Source organism: Bison bison, unplaced genomic scaffold, assembly GCF_000754665.1.
Source record: "Bison bison bison isolate TAMUID 2011002044 unplaced genomic scaffold, Bison_UMD1.0 scf7180017864263, whole genome shotgun sequence".
NCBI lineage: Eukaryota > Metazoa > Chordata > Mammalia > Artiodactyla > Bovidae > Bison > Bison bison.
The window spans coordinates 1,607,706-1,627,117 of NW_011494835.1; the positions used below are offsets into that span (position 1 = coordinate 1,607,706).

A 19,412-nucleotide genomic window follows, 5' to 3' on the forward strand; every position below is an offset into this window, starting at 1 on the left:
AAGGAATCTCCACACTGTTCTCCATAGTGGCTGTACTAGTTTGCATTCCCACCAACAGTGTAAGAGGGTTCCCTTTTCTCCACACCCTCTCCAGCATTTATTGCTTGTAGACTTTTGGATCGCAGCCATTCTGACTGGTGTGAAATGGTACCTCATAGTGGTCTTGATTTGCATTTCTCTGATAATGAGTGATGTTGAGCATCTTTTCATGTGTTTGTTAGCCATCTGTATGTCTTCTTTGGAGAAATGTCTGTTTAGTTCTTTGGCCCATTTTTTGATTGGGTCATTGATTTTTCTGGAGTTGAGCTATAGGAGTTGCTTGTATATTTTTGAGATTAGTTGTTTGTCAGTTGCTTCATTTGCTATTATTTTCTCCCATTCTGAAGGCTGTCTTTTCACCTTGCTAATAGTTTCCTTTGTTGTGCAGAAGCTTTTAAGTTTAATTAGGTCCCATTTGTTTATTTTTGCTTTTATTTCCAATATTCTGGGAGGTGGGTCATAGAGGATCCTGCTGTGATGGATGTCAGAGAGTGTTTTGCCTATGTTCTCCTCTAGGAGTTTTATAGTTTCTGGTCTTACGTTGAGATCTTTAATCCATTTTGAGTTTATTTTTGTGTATGGTATTAGAAAGTGTTCTAGTTTCATTCTTTTACAAGTGGTTGACCAGTTTTCCCAGCACCATTTGTTAAAGAGATTGTCTTTAATCCATTGTATATTCTTGCCTCCTTTGTCAAAGATAAGGTATCCATATGTGTGTGGATTTATCTCTGGGCTTTCTATTTTGTTCCATTGATCTATATTTCTGTCTTTTAACACAGTCCCAATAATTGATCCTGCCGAATAGGTGCCTTACAAGAAGACAAGGATGGCCCGATAATAAAGTTTTCTATTCCTCGCCCACCATAGCTAAATGTTCATTATCAGTCCCAGGCTCATTTGAACTGATTCTCCCTCTCCCACCAAATATTTCAACTTCTTCTTTTCAAAAGTAATTTTTAATGTTCTTGTGTTATGCTTTTATCTTTTTATCCCCTCATATCAATTATTTAGGCATTTATCTCTTCCAATAGATTGTGAGCCCCCATGCCCTTTAAGTGCATTACTTTTCTCACATTTCTCTTAGAAATTGTGAAGGATCTGAGTTGTTACCTTATTCTGACAGAAGACATAAGGCTTTCTGGATCAGAGGAATAGTTCATTGTTCACAGCAAAATGTAGTAGTCATTTTATACTTCATGAATACCTCATTTCATTCAGAAACTACACGTCCAGCAAATTCTTACATTCACTAAACTTGAGCAGCCTGTTCCTTCAGCTTTGAGGTATGCTACTAAAACTATAAACTTCTGAACTCAAACCCTTGCCCATAATTCCTATATTTTTCTCACATTATTGTTCTAAAATATATTAGTAAATGCTTTCTGTGATGTTAAAACATTTTAAAGTAAGCTTGGCCTTTTTTAAGGAAAGACATTTTAAAGTGCTTTGTTAAATAATGGCACTGAATTCATGGTAAGTTACAACTCAAATTTGAAATAATACTTACAATGTGCAGTAAACATCTATTTACATGCTTAAAATCTGCCTGCATATGTCTTTGTTTTGAAACTCAGGTTTCTGTTGATTAAATATCAATTTGGCATCAACTCCAAGTCCCCTTTAGTGTCAAAAGACCAAAAAATATATGTATATTCATTATCATTTGTTTATATAGTTCAGGGTCATTTTGAACTAAACTGGATAAAATGATATGATACAAGCTCAGTTCAACAACTGTAATAACTAATATAACCTCAGTACCTACAAGAAATTAAAGCAATAATGCAAACAGTTGCACGTAGTTAATATTTAATTACCAATGACATCTGCTGGATAGAGTTGAAAAAAAGCATTTTACTTTCTATAGTATTTCAGAGAGGACTTAACTTGTTTAGGAAGTAATTTAACTTTTATTGAGCATGGTTCTTTTATAGATTGTCAGTTTAGTTCAGTCACTCAGTCGTGTCCGACTCTCTGCGACCCCATGAATCGCAGCACGCCAGGCCTCCCTGTCCATCACCAACTCCCGGAGTTCGCTCAGACTCGTGTCCATCAAGTCGGTGATGCCATCCAGCCATCTCACCGGCTGTCATCCCCTTCTCCTCCTGCCCCCAATCCCTCCCAGCATCAGAGTCATTTCCAATGACTCAACTCTTCGCATGAGGTGGCCAAAGTACTGGAGTTTCAGCTTTAGCATCATTCCTTCCAAAGAACACCCAGGACTGATCTCCTTTAGAATGGACTGGTTGATCTCCTTGCAGTCCAAGGGACTCTCAAGAGTCTTCTCCAACACCACAGTTCAAAAGCATCAATTCTTCGGCGCTCAGCCTTCTTCACAGTCCAACTCTCACATCCATACATGACCACAGGAAAAACCATAGCCTTGACTAGCCAGACCTTTGTTGGCAAAGTAATGTCTTTGCTTTTGAATATGCTATCTAGGTTGGTCATAACTTTCCTTCCAAGGAGTAAGCGTCTTTTAATTTCATGGCTGCAGTTACCATCTGCAGTGATTATAGATTGCATGTGTGTATAAATATATATTTAGAATCTGGACATATGTGTAGGATACATACATCGAGTAGTGTATAACTAAGTTTGGTATTTCATAGAGGTATATTTGGTATTAGAGTTTACCCCAAGTAGCTCTTAGACCTTGATTTTTCCATATCATTAAGTGAACTTTATAACTGAGCATGTGATGAATGTAGCCAGCTTTATATTAAGAGTATTTATCATTTGTTTTATTTTGTTATGTTGTTTGTTTTTGGCACAGAATTTTAAGTTGTGTGAGGGCAGGGATTTTGTGTGTCTTGCACATCATGGTGTTCCCACTGCAGCTCTTGGCTCAGTGAAAGAATAGACAGATACATAGGTGAGCCAAAAAGCAAGCTTTTAGGATTGTAAGTTCAAATCCATTTTAGTAGAAATTTAGCCAGTCTCACTTTTCTGTTTTGCATATTGTGCTTTTCTGTTAAGATTATTTAATCGGAGATTTTAGTGACTTAAAACTCTAAAAGGACACTGGCTTAAAGTCAGAAGACCTGTTTTTGAATCCCAGTCTCTCCATGTGTTAGCTATGTGATCTTAGTTTCCTCCTCTTTAAAACATAAATGGTAATGAATGAGATAAAATGGAAGGCCTCTAATATTCAAAGGTTAGGTGATTCTGACTCTTAACAAGGATGTGGTAGTACTGTTTATTAGTAACAGATTATAAACTATGGTAACCATAGGTTGTATAGGAAATACATCATTTTACGGAAATACATTTGGCGCAATAATTATAAAAATTATAAGCAAGTAGAGAAAGCCATGTTTACATACTGTAATATTTCTTTAAGAGAAGCTGTTTTTAATTTACTAAGAATACATTCACAAGATTTTTGAACAAGAACATCTTGTTCTGGCATATACTAAAATGTGACTTATTTTCCTGAGAAATTAAAGCAAGTTTTGTCTGTATGTAGAGTGTAATATTGTGAGCACAGTTATTGGCTCACAGAGATTCAGCTTGAATTCCTGCAGTAAATATTTTTATATTGGAATGATTTTGTAGGTCACAAAGAATTTAGTGACTTTTTATATATACTATCTAGTATATATATGAGAGAGGTAATTGAAAAAAATAGACTTTAAAAATAATAGCATTCTATAAATAGTAGGATATCTCTATAAAGCATATAATATCTAGTGTCCTTCCAGTCAGTGAAATTTAATTCCTTCCTCATCACTATAATGTAAATGCACATGTCTTAATTTAGCTTAAATGTTGTGAGGTTTCTCAATGTATTCAAGTATTGAACCGTGTACTGAGTACCTTAAGAAGCCATATAGTTTTGACAAATAGGATCTAAATAAAGTGGGTTTGCCATCTTAGGATATAAAGATTTCCTCTCTTTAATTCACAATAACTTTGAGAGGTTTTTGCCATTGACAGAAGTCAAGGAAGTTGATGGAAAAATGGAGAGTTTTTAATTCCATGTTTACTAAATGTTTGTAAATTATCTAAATATTCATCACAAATAGTGACAGGCACTTAATAGCCATTATTTCTAAAAGTCCAAGTTATATTTTAGGGAAGATATGGAATATACCAGTACTTAAAACTGTTCATGCAATGCTGCATTTATATGACTAACAATGTGCATGACATTTCTTCTGCACAATTCTTCCTTCATAGAAATGTTTTATTAATAAATACTAAGACCAGATATTTTTCTAAAATACAAGAAATGTTCACATAGTGGCTTTGTGACTCTTTCACATGATTTAAGCACCCATGGCATTACTAGAGTTTAAAATATAATTTCTAAACTTTATTATGTATATTGCTTAAGGCATCTGTATTTAAAAATAAATACTAAATAAAGTGTATACATACACCTGTTTATTTGTTTCATAAAGAAAAACAGCCACAAAAATTTCCCCTTCATTCTTAGTAAAAATACCTATTTCAGAGAATTGTCTACTATATAATAACATTTGATTTTAAAGACATAAAGAAAGAACAGAATTACATTAGCATTCCTTTCCTTATATGCAGGGATGTCACCAACAGGCCTATCTTTTTAAACTTCTTGAACACTTACACACATATGGGATTTTATTTCCCTTAGACCCAACAAAATTATGCCTGACTAAAAAATTACAATTACTTGATTTTAAATAATATACTTTTAAAATATATATATTGTATAATTTTTTTTAAAAAGCCTAAATAGCATATGAAATGTAGGTCATATTTTTAAAATAGCAACAGCATTGCTTTATAGTAATGCATATTTGCCACAATAGTGGGGAACTGCAGAAGGTGGCTTCACTGGAAGTCTTGCTCAGTTACTAACTGCAGCTGTGATTTCAGTGGTGTGGTTTCTTCTAAGGTCAGACAGGAAGCATCAATCTTAGGACTACACAGGTAGACAGAACTTCTCCTATACATCTACATCTAGTCACTTATTTCAGCCAGAAAACCAGATATGTGTTGTTTATATAATTCTTCATTTCAGGGAGGAGTATTTAGGTCACAGCTAATTTATATAAAAATTCCTCACTAGTTGTTGGTAGATTCATGATATGCCACAAGTTACAAGTTTGGATTTCCTTTTGCTTTATCCTAAGCAAACTGGAATTTACTTATGTTTCACTATTGAATACAAAGGACCCTTTAAAAGACAAAAAGTTGCTGTACATCCAATCTTTTGGTACCCGACTCAAAACAAAGTTTTATGCAGAAACAACTTATAAATAGAACCTGATAAACCTTGTTTAAGAATTTTAGAAACAATATCATAAAATATAAATTTTTCTGTCATGTAATGTCTTCTCATGAATTTCTATGGTTGTACATGCCCTGTGTATGTTAAAGGTCAACAGCTCTCTGAAAAACGGCATTCTTCATTTTTTTGTATTCCTCAGTAATAGATGTAATAATATGTATTATTGAGATCAAATCTTTGAGAGTAATTTTAACTTTAAAATTTTAAAATTTAATATATTAACACATTTTATATGGACAATGAAAATCTACCTTAGTTTGGTTTTTAAAAGAAACCACTTAGTCAAATTTAATCTTTATTTCTATTCCAAAGAAACATCTTTCGTTCAATAAAATGTCTTGAGACAAAACATGCCTGAAATCTTAGAGGACAGTTCTGAGCTATTCCTAAATGAAAGTTCAGTGTCCCGGGACATTGTGTTACAGCAAGTGCTATCCTCAATGCCTGCCTTGTCTAAGTACAAATCAGCAACTAAGAATATTTACATCTTGGCTCAGAACACGGAACACATATTCCTCATTCATCATCTACATGATTGAGTGATCCAAAAATATTTTCTCATTAAAGTATCGTTAGTGATCATATTGGATAGTTTTTAAACAATTTCACTTTCAACAATGTTTAAGCAAAAAATAAAAATAATAAACTTAGGTACTTCCTATTCTCTAAGCTAATCATGGAAGTTCCAATAGCCCTTGATTTTGAAAAATTTCTCAATACTTAAATATGGACCTAAGAGGAAAATGGTCCTCATCAGCATTGATTATTTTTATCACTATGTTCTTTGCTGATAGTAAATATATACCATGTAATGTTTATGGGTATGGACCTCTATAACTAGATCTAGGTTTGAATTTCAGCCCTGCCACTTACTAGCAATGTAACTTGGGCTAAATAAATTATTTCATCTATTTAGGCCATAGTTTCCTCATAATGTTTTGAGTATCAAATAATTTACCACATATAAAGCATTTATAATAATGTCTGGCACTTGATATGCATTCAGTAAATGTTAGATGTTACCATTATGTTAGTCAGGGTTCTTTTAAATTCAAAACTTCCATTAAAGAGAGAGTCACATAATTAAGTAATCGATTTCTGTTCTTATGTCTTTTTAGTACACTCCCTGGTTCATGCATATATATGTATAATCTGTACCACATAGTACACATACATGTGTGTAAAACCATGTAATGTTATGGTATATATGTGTGTGTAGGTATATACATGCATGCGTGTTCAAAAGAGAAAAATATAAAAACAAAAACATTTAAGGCAAAATATATAATACAGAAAAATAAAATACAGTAAATTGAAAAACCTTTATCCTTAGACCCAGCCTTTCATGATGATAAAGAATACATTTACCCTTTCGGAAGATCACTTTTAAGGAGTTGATAGTTGGAGCTTTGGCTGTGTGTTTCGCCGTTCTGTGTGTTTGGTGTTTCCTTCAACATGCATTCCTAATTGTACATTTTGAAATAATCTTGTTTGGAAGCATAGTCTTCCTTAAAATCTGAAATGGTGTCAGCTCTTAAATTAATAGTTTGGAGGTTTCTTGATTTCTAGGCCAACATGTTGTAATGGCAGTTTTATGAGGTAGTCAATCAACAACTTGCCAGAAAATGAAAGTCAAAGGCTTATTTTCTTAAGCATAAGTCATCTTCCCAAGGTAGTTAGCTGGAACATAGCCTTTCTGTCCTTGAACTTCAGCTAACCACCACTCTTTATTACCACTTAGGTCACAAAATCTAAGTATATGAACTCTTTGGTATTCCTGAAGGCTAAGTTCATGGTCACTCCGTGCTTGAAAGGCATGAACTGCATAGAAAATCTAGACAAAGAAGCAAATGATATTATTAGAAGCAGAACCTAAAAATTTAGACAAACATAATAAAGATTTCCAAGATTTAGAATTTCATAAAGTTACATTTCCCCAACTCCTTTGTTGGATTTATTTTGCCAAAGTATGGTCCAAGATGAAAACAGTGAAATTGCCATTCTTATTGTTCTGTTGGAAGGAGTCTAAATTATTCATTCTTGAAGGCAATTTGGAACTTTTTATTAAATCTTTTTAATGTTAGCTTTTTTTGATTCAGTAATAGCTCAAGAGTCTCTTCTACAGAAATGGAAACACCGGAAGAGATTATTGCATAATAATGTTAATGTAATACCCACTTATAAGGTGAAAAGTGGGAGGGAGGTGGAATAACATTAAAGGTTCAGTAAACAATAGTTAAATTCTAGATGCTTACACTAAGGAAATTTGTAGTCATAAAAATACTGTTTTCTGAGACAACACAGGAAAATGCTTATGATAAAATACTCAGTCAAAAAGAAACCAGATGTACAATATAAGTCTAATACTGTTAGGTGGTTTTCTTTGAATAGTACAATTATTATAGACGAACATAATAAAGATTTCCAAGATTTAGAAGTATTACTAAATTTTTCTTGTTTTTATTTTCTTATTTTATAAACTTTTATAATGACAGTGTATTAAATTTATAATTTTAAATTCTTTGAGTGACCATAATTTTTCTTTAACCTTAAAAGAAAACTTCATAATTATTAGATGCAGAAGAAGCCTCTTAAGTGTTTAGTCCCTCTTCCACCAAGACTGTTAATAAAAATGTTTAGTTATGTTATAAAATTAAGCAGTCAGCTAACAATATTTATTCATTCATTTATTTAATTAAAAATTACTATGTATCTATTAGTTGCCAGATATTATATTGTCAGAGCACTTATAACCCCACTAGGGAAAAAAATGCCAAAAAAATGGGAGTACATGCAAAAACAACAAAGCAAAACAAAACAAAAAAAACCATGCAAATGCAGGTGATACATACATAAATACACACATATATATGTGTGTGTGTGTGTGTGTATATAAGCTAGTTTGTGAGCTGGGTTTTGGAAGAAGTAACCTTTTATAGGTCACAAAGTTAATAAAGAGGGTAGATATTTCCTATTCAAAGGTACAGAGATGAATACACGGAAACAGTACCTGGAAAAGGCAGGCAGATTCACTTTCTCAAAACTGAGGGTCAGGATAAAAAGGAAACGAGAAATAAGATAAATCCATTGAGCAGGAGACTGGGTTGTGGAGCGGGGACTACAGTTAATCCTTGGGCAATACCCAACTGAGTGGATCCACTTACACACTTTTTTTCAGTAAGTATATTGTAAAAAAAATGGGGAGATTTGTGACTATTTGAAAAAACTCACAGATGAACCACATAGTTAAGAAATATTGAAAAGATAAAAAATAAGATGTCATGAATGTATAAAATACTAAATTACTAAAGCAGATGAGTGATATTTAACATAAAATTAATAATGTTATAATGTTTTCTTACTGTTTGATAACTTTGCTTTCAAAGAATTATATTACCATTCAGTATGCCTCTCATAACTGAAGAGACTGCATATCAGCCTATCATCATAGGTAAGTGATTTTTTTAAAAAGTGTAACATTTCCAGTTTGTATTAGTGGGCAAAAAATTTGTTTGGGTTTGTTTGGATTGTTCAAAAAAACCCAAAAAAACTTTCTGGCCCACCCAATACTATGACTATGACTGTAATACTGTATGCCAAAAAATTTTTATGATTTAGTCATTAGTGAATAGGTTAGGCTACTGTGAAGCAATCATACTGATTATACTAAGCTACCATAAAACAATCCGAGTGCTGCTTTGTTTTCAATGCATAAATTGTTATACCTGTAAATAAATATGACTTTCTTTTTTATATAATTTTTTCATTTCTGATGTCTAGCATTAGTAATGCAAATAAAATTACATTTGCTTTATATCATATAATGTTGATGTATTAAGAAATGATTCATTTTGTAAATAAATGACATAAACTTACATATTGGTAAATACAGTAAAGTATTTTAAATGTATTATTTTCCTTATGATTTTCTTAATATTTTTTCTAGCTTTATTGTATGTATATATATAAAATACATAAACATAAAATAAATGTTAATCAAGTGTTTATATCATCATCAAGGCTTCTACTCAAAGTAGACTATTAGGAGTTAGGTTTGGGGGGAATCAAAATTTTTTGTGGATTTTCAGCTGCCCAGGGGTCAGCTCCCTCACCCCAGAGTTGTTCAAGGGTCAATGGTACAGATACAGCGTAAGTTGTTCTTTAGAACTTGAACTATTTAGCTTTTGATGGTATTCTGACACCACTGACATGTATCATTTCAACAGCTCTAGCATGAGCTAGAGGAGATGAACCACATTTTATTTTTCTCCATTGACCATATCAATGATAGATAGTAGGAATTCAAATATATGTTGGTTTTTGTTTTTGTTTTTTTTTCTAATTTTATTTTATTTTTAAACTTTACATAATTGTATTAGTTTTGCCAAATATCAAAATGAATCCGCCACAGGTATACATGTGTTCCCCATCCCGAACCCTCCTCCCTCCTCCCTCCCCATACCATCCCTCTGGGCCGTCCAGTGCACCAGCCCCAAGCATCCAGCATCGTGCATCGAACCTGGACTGGCAACTCGTTTCCTACATGATATTTTACATGTTTCAATGCCATTCTCCCAAATCTTCCCACCCTCTCCCTCTCCCACAGAGTCCATAAGACTGTTCTATACATCAGTGTCTCTTTTGCTGTCTCGTATACAGAGTTATTGTTACCATCTTTCTAAATTCCATATATATGCGTTAGTATACTGTATTTATGTTTTTCCTGTTGGTTTGTTTTGAAAGTAAGGCTGAAAGGCTTGAATATCATATGAGAACACATGAGATTATCTTGAGTCATACAAGATACATACAAGACAGACTGGTGGGTATGTATCATTTTGCAAATTAAAGAAGTAAAGAGAAAACCAAAAAGGAGATGCCATAAATTCTTGAGCAATGGAATGGTAACAATCAGTTCAGTTCAGTTCAGTCACTCAGTTGTGTCTGACTCTTTGTGACCCCATGGACTGCAGCACACCAGGCTTCACTGTCCATCACCAACTCCCGGAACCTACTCAAACTCAAGTCCATCGCGTCAGTGATGCCATCCAACCATCTCACCTTCTGTCATCCCCTTCTCCTCCCTCCTTCAATCTTTCCCAGCATCAGGGTCTTTTCCAGTGACATGATTCTTCACAGCAGGTGGCCAAAGTATTGGAGTTTCACCTTTAGCATCAGTCCTTCCTATGAATATTTAGGACTGATTTCCTTTAGGATTGACTGCTTGGATCTCCTTGCAGTCCAAGGGACTCTCAGGAGTCTTCTCCAACACCACAGTTCAAAAGCATCAATTCTTCAGTGCTCAGCTTTCTTTATAGTTGAACTCTCACATCCATATCCATACATGACTACTAGAAAAACCATAGCTTTGACTAGACAGACTTTTGTTGGTAAAGTAATGTCCCTGCTTTTTAATATGCTGTCTAGGTTGGTCATAGCTTTTCTTCCAAGGAGCAAGCATCTTTTAATTTCATGGCTGCAATCACCATCTGCAGTAATTTTGGAGCCCCAAAAAAATCTCTCAGTGTTTCATTGTTTCCCCATCTATTTGCCATGAAGTGATGGGACCAGATGCCATAATCTTACTTTTCTGAAAGTTGAGGTTGAAGCCAACTTTTTCACTCTCCTCTTTCACTTTCATCAAGAGGCTCTTTAGTTCGTCACTTTCTGCCCTAAGGGTGGTGTCATCTGCATATCTGAGGTTATTGATATTTCTCCTGGCAATCTTGATTCAAGCTTATGCTTCATCCAGCCCAGCGTTTCTCATGATGTACTCTGCATATAAGTTAAATAAGCAGGGTGACAATATACAGTCTTGACGTACTCCTTTCCCTATTTGGAACCAGTCTGTTGTTCCATGTCCAGTTCTGTTGCTTCTTGACCTGCATACAGATTTCTCAGGAGGCAGGTAGGGTTGTCTGGCATTCCCATCTCAGATGAGAGATGGTAGCAATAATGACCACCTTTTATAGCTCTCACAACAGTTTACATGTCAAATGTGCTGTCTCCTTAACAACCCTGTGAGATGAAACTTGGAGAAGTAACATGCTCCTAATCATAGAGCTAGTTGGTACTACTTGGACTGTATCTTCCAACTCCAAATCGTGTGCTTCATTCATATCTCATAGTACTTTAGGAACCAAACTCTTCTTCTAGCAAGGATGTGCAGAGTGTATTCTTGTAGAAAGGGACTGGAATCTCTAATATACTGTTGCTGCTGTTTTTGCTGTTTAGAAAGTGAAGGCATTGAATATACCCATAAGAACAGAGTGGAAGATATGGTTTGCAAAAGCTTTCAGGAATATGATATAATACAGCTTCTGAAATAATCTTTTAAGAGCCCACATTAGTAGTTGCTAGCCATCTTTTGCAATTTTTATACATATTATGGGGCTTCCTAGGTTGCACTATTGGTTAAGAACCTGCCTGCCAATGCAGGTAGACATAAGAGACATGAGTTTGATCCCTGGGTCAGGAAGATCCCCTGGAGGAGGGCATGGTAACTCACTCCAGTATCTTTGCCTGGAGAATCCCATGGACAGAGGAGCCTGGCAGGCTGTAGTCCATAGAGTCACACAGAGTTGGACACGACTGAAGCAACTTAGCATGCATACATGCATACATAATATACATACTTTATCAGTGCAGCTATAGATTTTTTATCAAGTCAAATTACCTACTAATAATATGATTCCTAAATATTTATGGTGGTCTTTCAATTTGGGAGATATACTCTCAGGGGGAATAAAAAATCTACCTAGCAAAGCTTATATTTTAAACATTCAATATAAACACTCATAAAATTTTAAAGTTAAATTACAAAATTATACACTTTGAATACTTTAGATGATCATAGTCCATAGTTAGCTTAGGATGAGAATTTTTCAATTTTTAGATATGTTTGTGCCTCCATTTAACACAAGATAAATATTCAAAATGGAAGTAAATCTGCTTTTAAAGAGACAGTAGTTGATAACATTAGACTACAAGTTAGAAATTTTCAGTTATGAATTTAAGAGCTAAAGGTTTTCTCTCTTTTTAAAAAATGTTTTCATTGTTCTAAGCCATATCCTTCAACTTTCAATGTTACTATGTTTTGGTCCAGACACATTTATTACAGTTTTAGAAATTTAAGCCATAATCATCTGATCCTTTCCTTGGCATTCAGTAAAATATATTTTATTAATTACTTCTTTGCAATATATAAAGCTCTGGTTCATTTTATGTACAATATTCTGTGACTACAATCCAGTTCTCCACATTTCCTTTTTTAATAACACCCTGTATTATTGTATTATTGACCGATACCCAATGTATTACTTGCTGTTTACAACCACCAGCTCTTTCCTTGCGGTGCCACTGCCAATTCGCCATTTCCTAATTCTGTAACTGTGCATTTAATTATTCCTCGCTTAGTGAGCCACTCTACCTATCTTCACTCATTTTACTGATTTCATCCCAGTTCTCTAATTGGCAGCAACTAAAATCATAATATATCTTAATCTTCCTTTCCAAAACTAAAAAATCTGCAAAATGAGCATTTACAATATTACATCATATTAGCTCAGGAAGCCAAGATAGTCATATTGCGTGAAAAATGCTCATTCTCTCTCACCCACAAAAGGAAGCCTTCATGTTCTTTAGTTAAAAAATATAAATTGTTATCATGCAAGTAATTTTTGTAAAAGAAAAGTTTCAAATAAAGGTAAGCACACAAAAATTTACCCAATTTCTGTGAATACCTTGTTCTTTTATCCTTTATTCCTTGTCCTCTTCTTTTCTTTCTACCTACCTAAAGTGGTATTAAGTATGTAATTATAGTACACATAATTTTTGCAACCTGCTTTTTCACTTCAAGATATATTTTAAAATCTTTTCATCTCAATAAATAGCTCTCTAAAGCATCATTTTAATGACTAGTTAGATACATTATGTTACAGCCTTCTAACTTTTGAAGCACTTTTTAAATGATTACATGCTAGACATATAGCATTATTATAAGCAGTTGAAAAACATTAAGAGGGGGGATCAGATAGTGAATCTAGAATTATTACAAAACAACCAACTTTTCAGAAGTCAAAAATTATGTTCTCAGTATTATTCACATGGAAAAAGAAAAGAGCACTGATTCTCAAGACATTACTTCCCTCTAGAGCTGGATTTTAGCCATTATTAAACTTGGTCTTCTTTGAGAAATACCAAAGATTGTGCCAGCAAGAAAATGGAAGCCTTGGTCTTACTGGAACAAGGAACTAAATTCTGCCATCACCACGAGCTTGGAAGAGGATCTTGAATTTCGGAAAGAAGCACAGCCAAGCAAACGTCTGGACTGCAGCACTATGAGATTCCAAGCAAAGCACCCAGCTAAGCTGTGGTCTGGACTGCTGACCAAGAAAATGATAAGATAATAAATTTATGTTGTTTTAAGCTACTTAGTTTGTGATAATTTGTTATGCAGCATAGAAAACTAATATAGACCATGCCATTATTATTTAATGGAAGAAATCTGAAATTTGAGTTGGGTTATTTCAAGTCAAAGGAAGGGTGCAGGGGATCCTATGTGTTCACAGATCCAAGCTGCCTTTTCTAATTCAGTTGTACCAGTAATAATATTTGTATTTATATCCATGACACCATAGCCTATTTTGAATTGGTTTGAATCTCAGAGGAAAAGGAGAACAAACAGCACTTTGGGAAGATGTCATTAATATACTTTGTTTTGAGCAAAAGAAGATTCTTATTTTCCCCCTCAGTAATGGAAACTTCTAATGGACCTAATTCCCATGATGCATATTGATAGGATTACTCAAAGCAATTAATTACTCTGCAGTGGCAGTAGCTACTGGCACTAGATGCAGTGTTAAACTACAAAATCCATGCTGAGCCTAAGTGAGGCACTTCATCTAAAAGTTCCTATAAAGCCAAGTAAAAACTAGAACTCAACATCTAACCAGCTTTAGGGTGTCTTCACAAATTTCGTCCTCCAATGTCTGTCCTTCCAGGTTATTGAGGTAAGGCAAAGTCAGCCAGGACATTTAATCAAGTATATGGATTTCACTAAAAAAAGTTCATTAATCAGTTGGTATTGTAACATTATATAGTCTTATAAAAACTCTGAATAAGCTAAGAGTGAATAAGTGAAAAAAGGGTTTTGAAACTTCAAGACAGGAAAGTGGTAAAAACACACAGGAATGTAGAGATGAGTTTAGAATCAGCCATGGCTGGGAGAAAATACTTGCAAATTACATATCTGATAAAGAACTGTATCCAGAAAAATAAAGAATTCTTAAAACTGGATAATAAGAACAGAAGTGAACCCAATTTTTTAAATGGGCAAATACCCGAAAAGACATTTCATCAAAAAAAACAACCAGGAATGGTCAATAAGAACATGAAAGATATTCAACAGCATTAGTCATTAGGGAAATGTAAATCAAAACTACAATGAGATACCACTTCACTTCCATTAAGACGGCTGTGATAAAAAAAAACAATAAGGCAAGAATGTGAAGCAACTGCAGTTCACAATCCTTACGGATTGTTGTTGGATACATAAAATGGTGCAATCACTTTGAAAAACAGCTTGACAGTTTTCTAAAAATTTAATGGTACCAATAAGCAACTCCACTCAAGAAAAATGAAATTCACACAAAGACTTGCACAAAAATGTTCATAGCAGGATTATTCATAATAGAAGTTATCCCAGATGTCCATCATTTGGTGAATGGATAAACAAAATAAGCTATATTTGAAGAATAAAATACTATTAGGCAATAAAAAGCAACAAACTACATATCCATACTACTACATGGGTGAATCTCAAAAAACATTATGCTAAGTGAAAGCAGCTGTCTGTAAGACACCACATACTGTGTGGTTTCATTAATACAAAAAATACAAAGAAGGCAAATCTATGGAGGAAAAAAGTAGATTAAAGATTTCTTGGGGCTAAAAGTGGGAAACAGGAAGGGCTCCAAATGAGTGCAAATAATCTTTTAGGGTAAAGCAAATGTTCTAAAGTTGGATTCAGGTAACTGTTAGTATACTAAATGTCAGTGAATTGTATATTTAAATTGCATAAATTTTATGATATGTAAGTACTTAATAAAACCATTTTTAAAGTTTCAGACATGAATTGGACAGCATTCAGTGTATTGTTGAAAGAAATTGAATAGATAAAATATTTTTGAAGAGCAGTATGGCACTGTCTATCAAGACTTTATATCTCCTTTGACGCTCCAATATTTTTAGGAACTTGCCTTATAGATATACTCATTTAAGTGTATAAAAATAGATGAATAAGGATCTTGCCTGAAATATTGTTTGAAATTTTTAAAAAGCTCAAAATATTCTGAATGTCTATTATTATGGTAATAGTTACATAACCTGTGATATATCTGAATAATGAAGTGTTATGCAGAATTTGTTAAGGAAGAAGGTAGATATTTAAGTATGGTTGTGTCTAAGATATATTGTTAAGTGAAAAAAAATTATGTACAACATATATGTTCCCACTCATGTAAGTATAAACATACTCAGATAAATACAGTATTTGAAAAGATATACCTGCATGTTATCTCTGCAAAGTAGGACTGAGGAGAGAATAAAGATCTTTACTTTTAATTTATGTATATTTTTCTACTATTTTGACTTTTCACAAATAACATGTATTAACCTTATTTTTTTAAAGAAGTTAATATTAATTAATAAAGCCAGTAAAGAAAAAAGCAAGTAAAGAAAAAAGCAAGGAACCAGTTAATTGGTCACCACTGGGGATTAACAAATATACCGAAACTTTCTGAGGTAGCAAAAGGAGCCCTATATAATAGTTAACTTACCATTTTGGGAAAGGATTATGCCAATAGACTTTGCACTGGTTAAATGGGGGAATGGTAGCTTTTCAAAGTTTCAGTATATAGTATATGTCATTATGTGGTGGTGTTATGCTAGAGATTAAAAACAACCGATTCATAGATAGCTCACTTACACATTATTTCTAATCCTCGCATCAACTTGGCCAAGTGGGAATTACTGTCTTCTTTTCCTCATTTGAGGAAACAGGCTCAGAGAATTAAATCCCTTGAAAAAGGTACACAAAACGGAAGCTGACACTTCCCGAGTCTCACGGTAAGAGAGAACATATTTCATGATTTGAACAGCCAAGCCTCTTCACATCAAGGTTCAAATTCTTACCTGTTCATCTGCCTCTTGAAGACTGTCAGCGTCGGTACCATTTGTTTCAGACTTCCCACATGTTCCACTAAGAGATGAGCTGCTACCACTTATGCTACCTTCTGGGGTGCCTGCGACACTGTCCCTGGCTGGCCGTGAAGACACAAAGAGGCTGATGTTATCAAAATCATCATCGCAGAACCTGTTCTCAGCATCCACCTTCTGCACTCTTGCTGGATTGTAGGGTTTTAGGAAGGAGGAATACACATATCCTTTTATAACTGGGTAGGAAATAAAAAGAAGAAACAAGGTTATTTATATACTCTTTCCAAACAGTTGCACTTGGAGAAGCACACAGAGGCCCCTGGGAAGATTTCAAGCAGTAGAGAGGTGGAAGTTCTTTGCATCTTATGCAAAAAACTCACTTCCTGTGTCAACAAGCCACCTGCTGGTACTCCCCAGTGGATCTTTTTGTTCGATCACAGCCACCAACTCCCCTTCCAGAAGATTGATGTCATATTCTTGTGTGGCATTGCACTTGCGCTTAGCTTGGTAGAGTTCCTCTGTGCTGTATGTGGATAGAAGTTTGGAGCGGTGCGTGTCCGTCTGGCGTGGCACTTCTGGCTGGAAAGTTAGGAGAGATGTTTATTTAGACAGATGTATAATAAAATCCTCACAAATAAATACTGGTAAGTATTTCTTCTCTGGAGGTTTTTTTAAATGTGGAACCCAAACATTAATTTGGGATTATTTCAATGTTGAGGCATAGATCAGGTATTATTGTGAAAGTATTTAGCTGACTTACGCAGTGAAAAATTTTCTAGTTAGCACATGAGGGCAGTGTTGTCGAGAAGAAAGAAAATTCGGCTGAGAATAAAAAGGCAGAGGTTCTAATCCTTCTTGGTTGTTGAACATTTTTAAATTTTTTGCAATGTTGTAGGCACTTATGTATTAAGCACTTGATAAACAATATTTAATTAATTACATTGTATATGTGCATGTATTTTTCTGGGAAATAGTATTAGTAAATTAGGCAGGAGTCAAGAGGCTTGGCCCCTATCCCAGCTCTACTACTAAGTGACATTGAAAAAGCCACTTCATCTCTGCAGAATAAGATTCCTTATCTAGAAAAATGTAAGGTTTAAACTGTAATGATTTTGCTCTGTAAAATTCTGTTCATTCACCTACCAGATATTTATACAGTGCCTACCTGCGTCAAGTACACTTAGGCACTTGTTCTGTATACATCTTGTACAAAACAGATAAAAACCTATGACCTTATGGAGATCATAGTGCAGAAGGTAGAAATAAATGAGAAATTCTATGTGTAATAAGTAGGTAATTATAAGATACTAGAATGAAATAAGTGATATGAAAAATAACATACTATGATTTGAACAAGGAAAGCAAGTGATAGTCATCATTGTTACTGAATGCTACCAAACTCACCAGAGTTTGCACAGGCTTCTTCTTTTCAAAACTAAGTTTCCTCTCAATAAAGGTAGCACTGTTATCCTTTACAAAATTCAGGTTTTGAACCTCTTCTAGTACTCGATTCTGAATTTCAGAGATGCTTGAAGCCAACTGTGGTACCTAAAGGTAGAAATGATACAACATTTCTCTTGGGACACTTTAGGGAGACTCTAGTCACTATAGAAGAAGTCCATTTGCACTGGCGTCACCATATTAAAAGACCATCTTGAAAGATCCAGTGGGAGTGGGGTGGAAGGAGTGGGGTATCTGCAACCCCAGCTATTCCAATCTCCAACTGCTTGAGTCTTCTATCATCATCCAACCACCAACCTTAGACAATGGCCTGAGAAAATCTTTGTGACACTTCAGCCCCAGTTATTATCTGACTGAGACACTGAGAGTGATTACCTGACCCCAGTGAACCCCAGAACCATGAGAGACCATAATAATAAGTGACCATTGGTTGTTTCACACCACCATGTTTGGTGTAAACTCTTATGCAGATATAGACAACTGGAACTGTTCTGAAGCATTTGGATCCCAAGATTCCTTCTCCATCTCAGTGAATCTTGGTGACTTTCAATACTTGAGCAGAAGATGGAAGTTTTCTTCTCTGCAAATGGTAAAATGGAGAGTCTCTAGACTGGGACACTAGGCACAAATGACAGTGGGGACCCAAGTTAGAAAGAGGGTGATTAAGTGAGTGGATATAGACTGGATCCAGAGACCCTGCCAACCGGGCTTCACAGTCAACCATTTCCCTTTGGACAGAAAACTTGAAAGGACATCTCTGAAGATTCTGAACAACACAAGAGGAAAGACCTGTTGATGGCTATCACCAGGAGTTCCCAAATGAAATTGCAATCAGATCGCTCCACACACTAGTGGACACTCAGAAATCTCTCCTAAAGATATTAATACATTTGCTCACATATAAAATCACTCTTGCACTATTTGTAATAGAAAAAGATTGGAAATAACCCAAATATCTATCAATCAGTTCAGTTCAGTTCAGTCGCTCAGTCGTGTCCAACTCTTTGCGACCCCATGAACTGCAGCATGCCAGGCCTCCCTGTCCATCACCAACTCCCGGAGGTCACCCAAACCCACGTCCATCAAGTCGGTGATGCCATTCAGCCATCTCATCCTCTGTCGTCCCCTTTTCCTCCTGCCCCCAATCCCTCTCAGCATCAGAGTCTTTTCCAATGAGTCAACTCTTCGCATGAGGTGGCCAAAATACTGGAGTTTCAGCTTTAGCATCATTCCTTCCAAAGAACACCCAGGATCTCCTTTAGAATGGACTGGTTGGATCTCCTTGCAGTCCAAGGGACTCTCAAGAGTCTTCTCCAACACCACAGTTCAAAAGCATCAATTCTTCAGTGCTCAGCTTTCTTCACAGTCCAACTCTCACATCCATACATGACCACTGGAAAAACCATAGCCTTGACTA

At 34.9% G+C, this 19,412-nt stretch overlaps 1 protein-coding gene across 1 annotated transcript in view; it reads right to left on the reverse strand.

The window, feature by feature from the left end:
- Nucleotides 1-6,585: 6,585 nt before the first annotated feature.
- ARHGEF38 (Rho guanine nucleotide exchange factor (GEF) 38) overlaps nucleotides 6,586-19,412 on the reverse strand; it is a 152,037-nt gene continuing 139,210 nt past the window's right edge. Inside the window, exons 11-14 of the mRNA XM_010848256.1 lie at nucleotides 17,939-18,082; nucleotides 16,915-17,113; nucleotides 16,511-16,770; nucleotides 6,586-7,151 (exon numbers count right to left, since the gene is read on the reverse strand). Coding sequence (XP_010846558.1) covers nucleotides 6,966-7,151; nucleotides 16,511-16,770; nucleotides 16,915-17,113; nucleotides 17,939-18,082 — 789 coding nt within the window. The 3' untranslated portion in view covers nucleotides 6,586-6,965. The remainder of the gene's footprint in view (nucleotides 7,152-16,510; nucleotides 16,771-16,914; nucleotides 17,114-17,938; nucleotides 18,083-19,412) is intronic.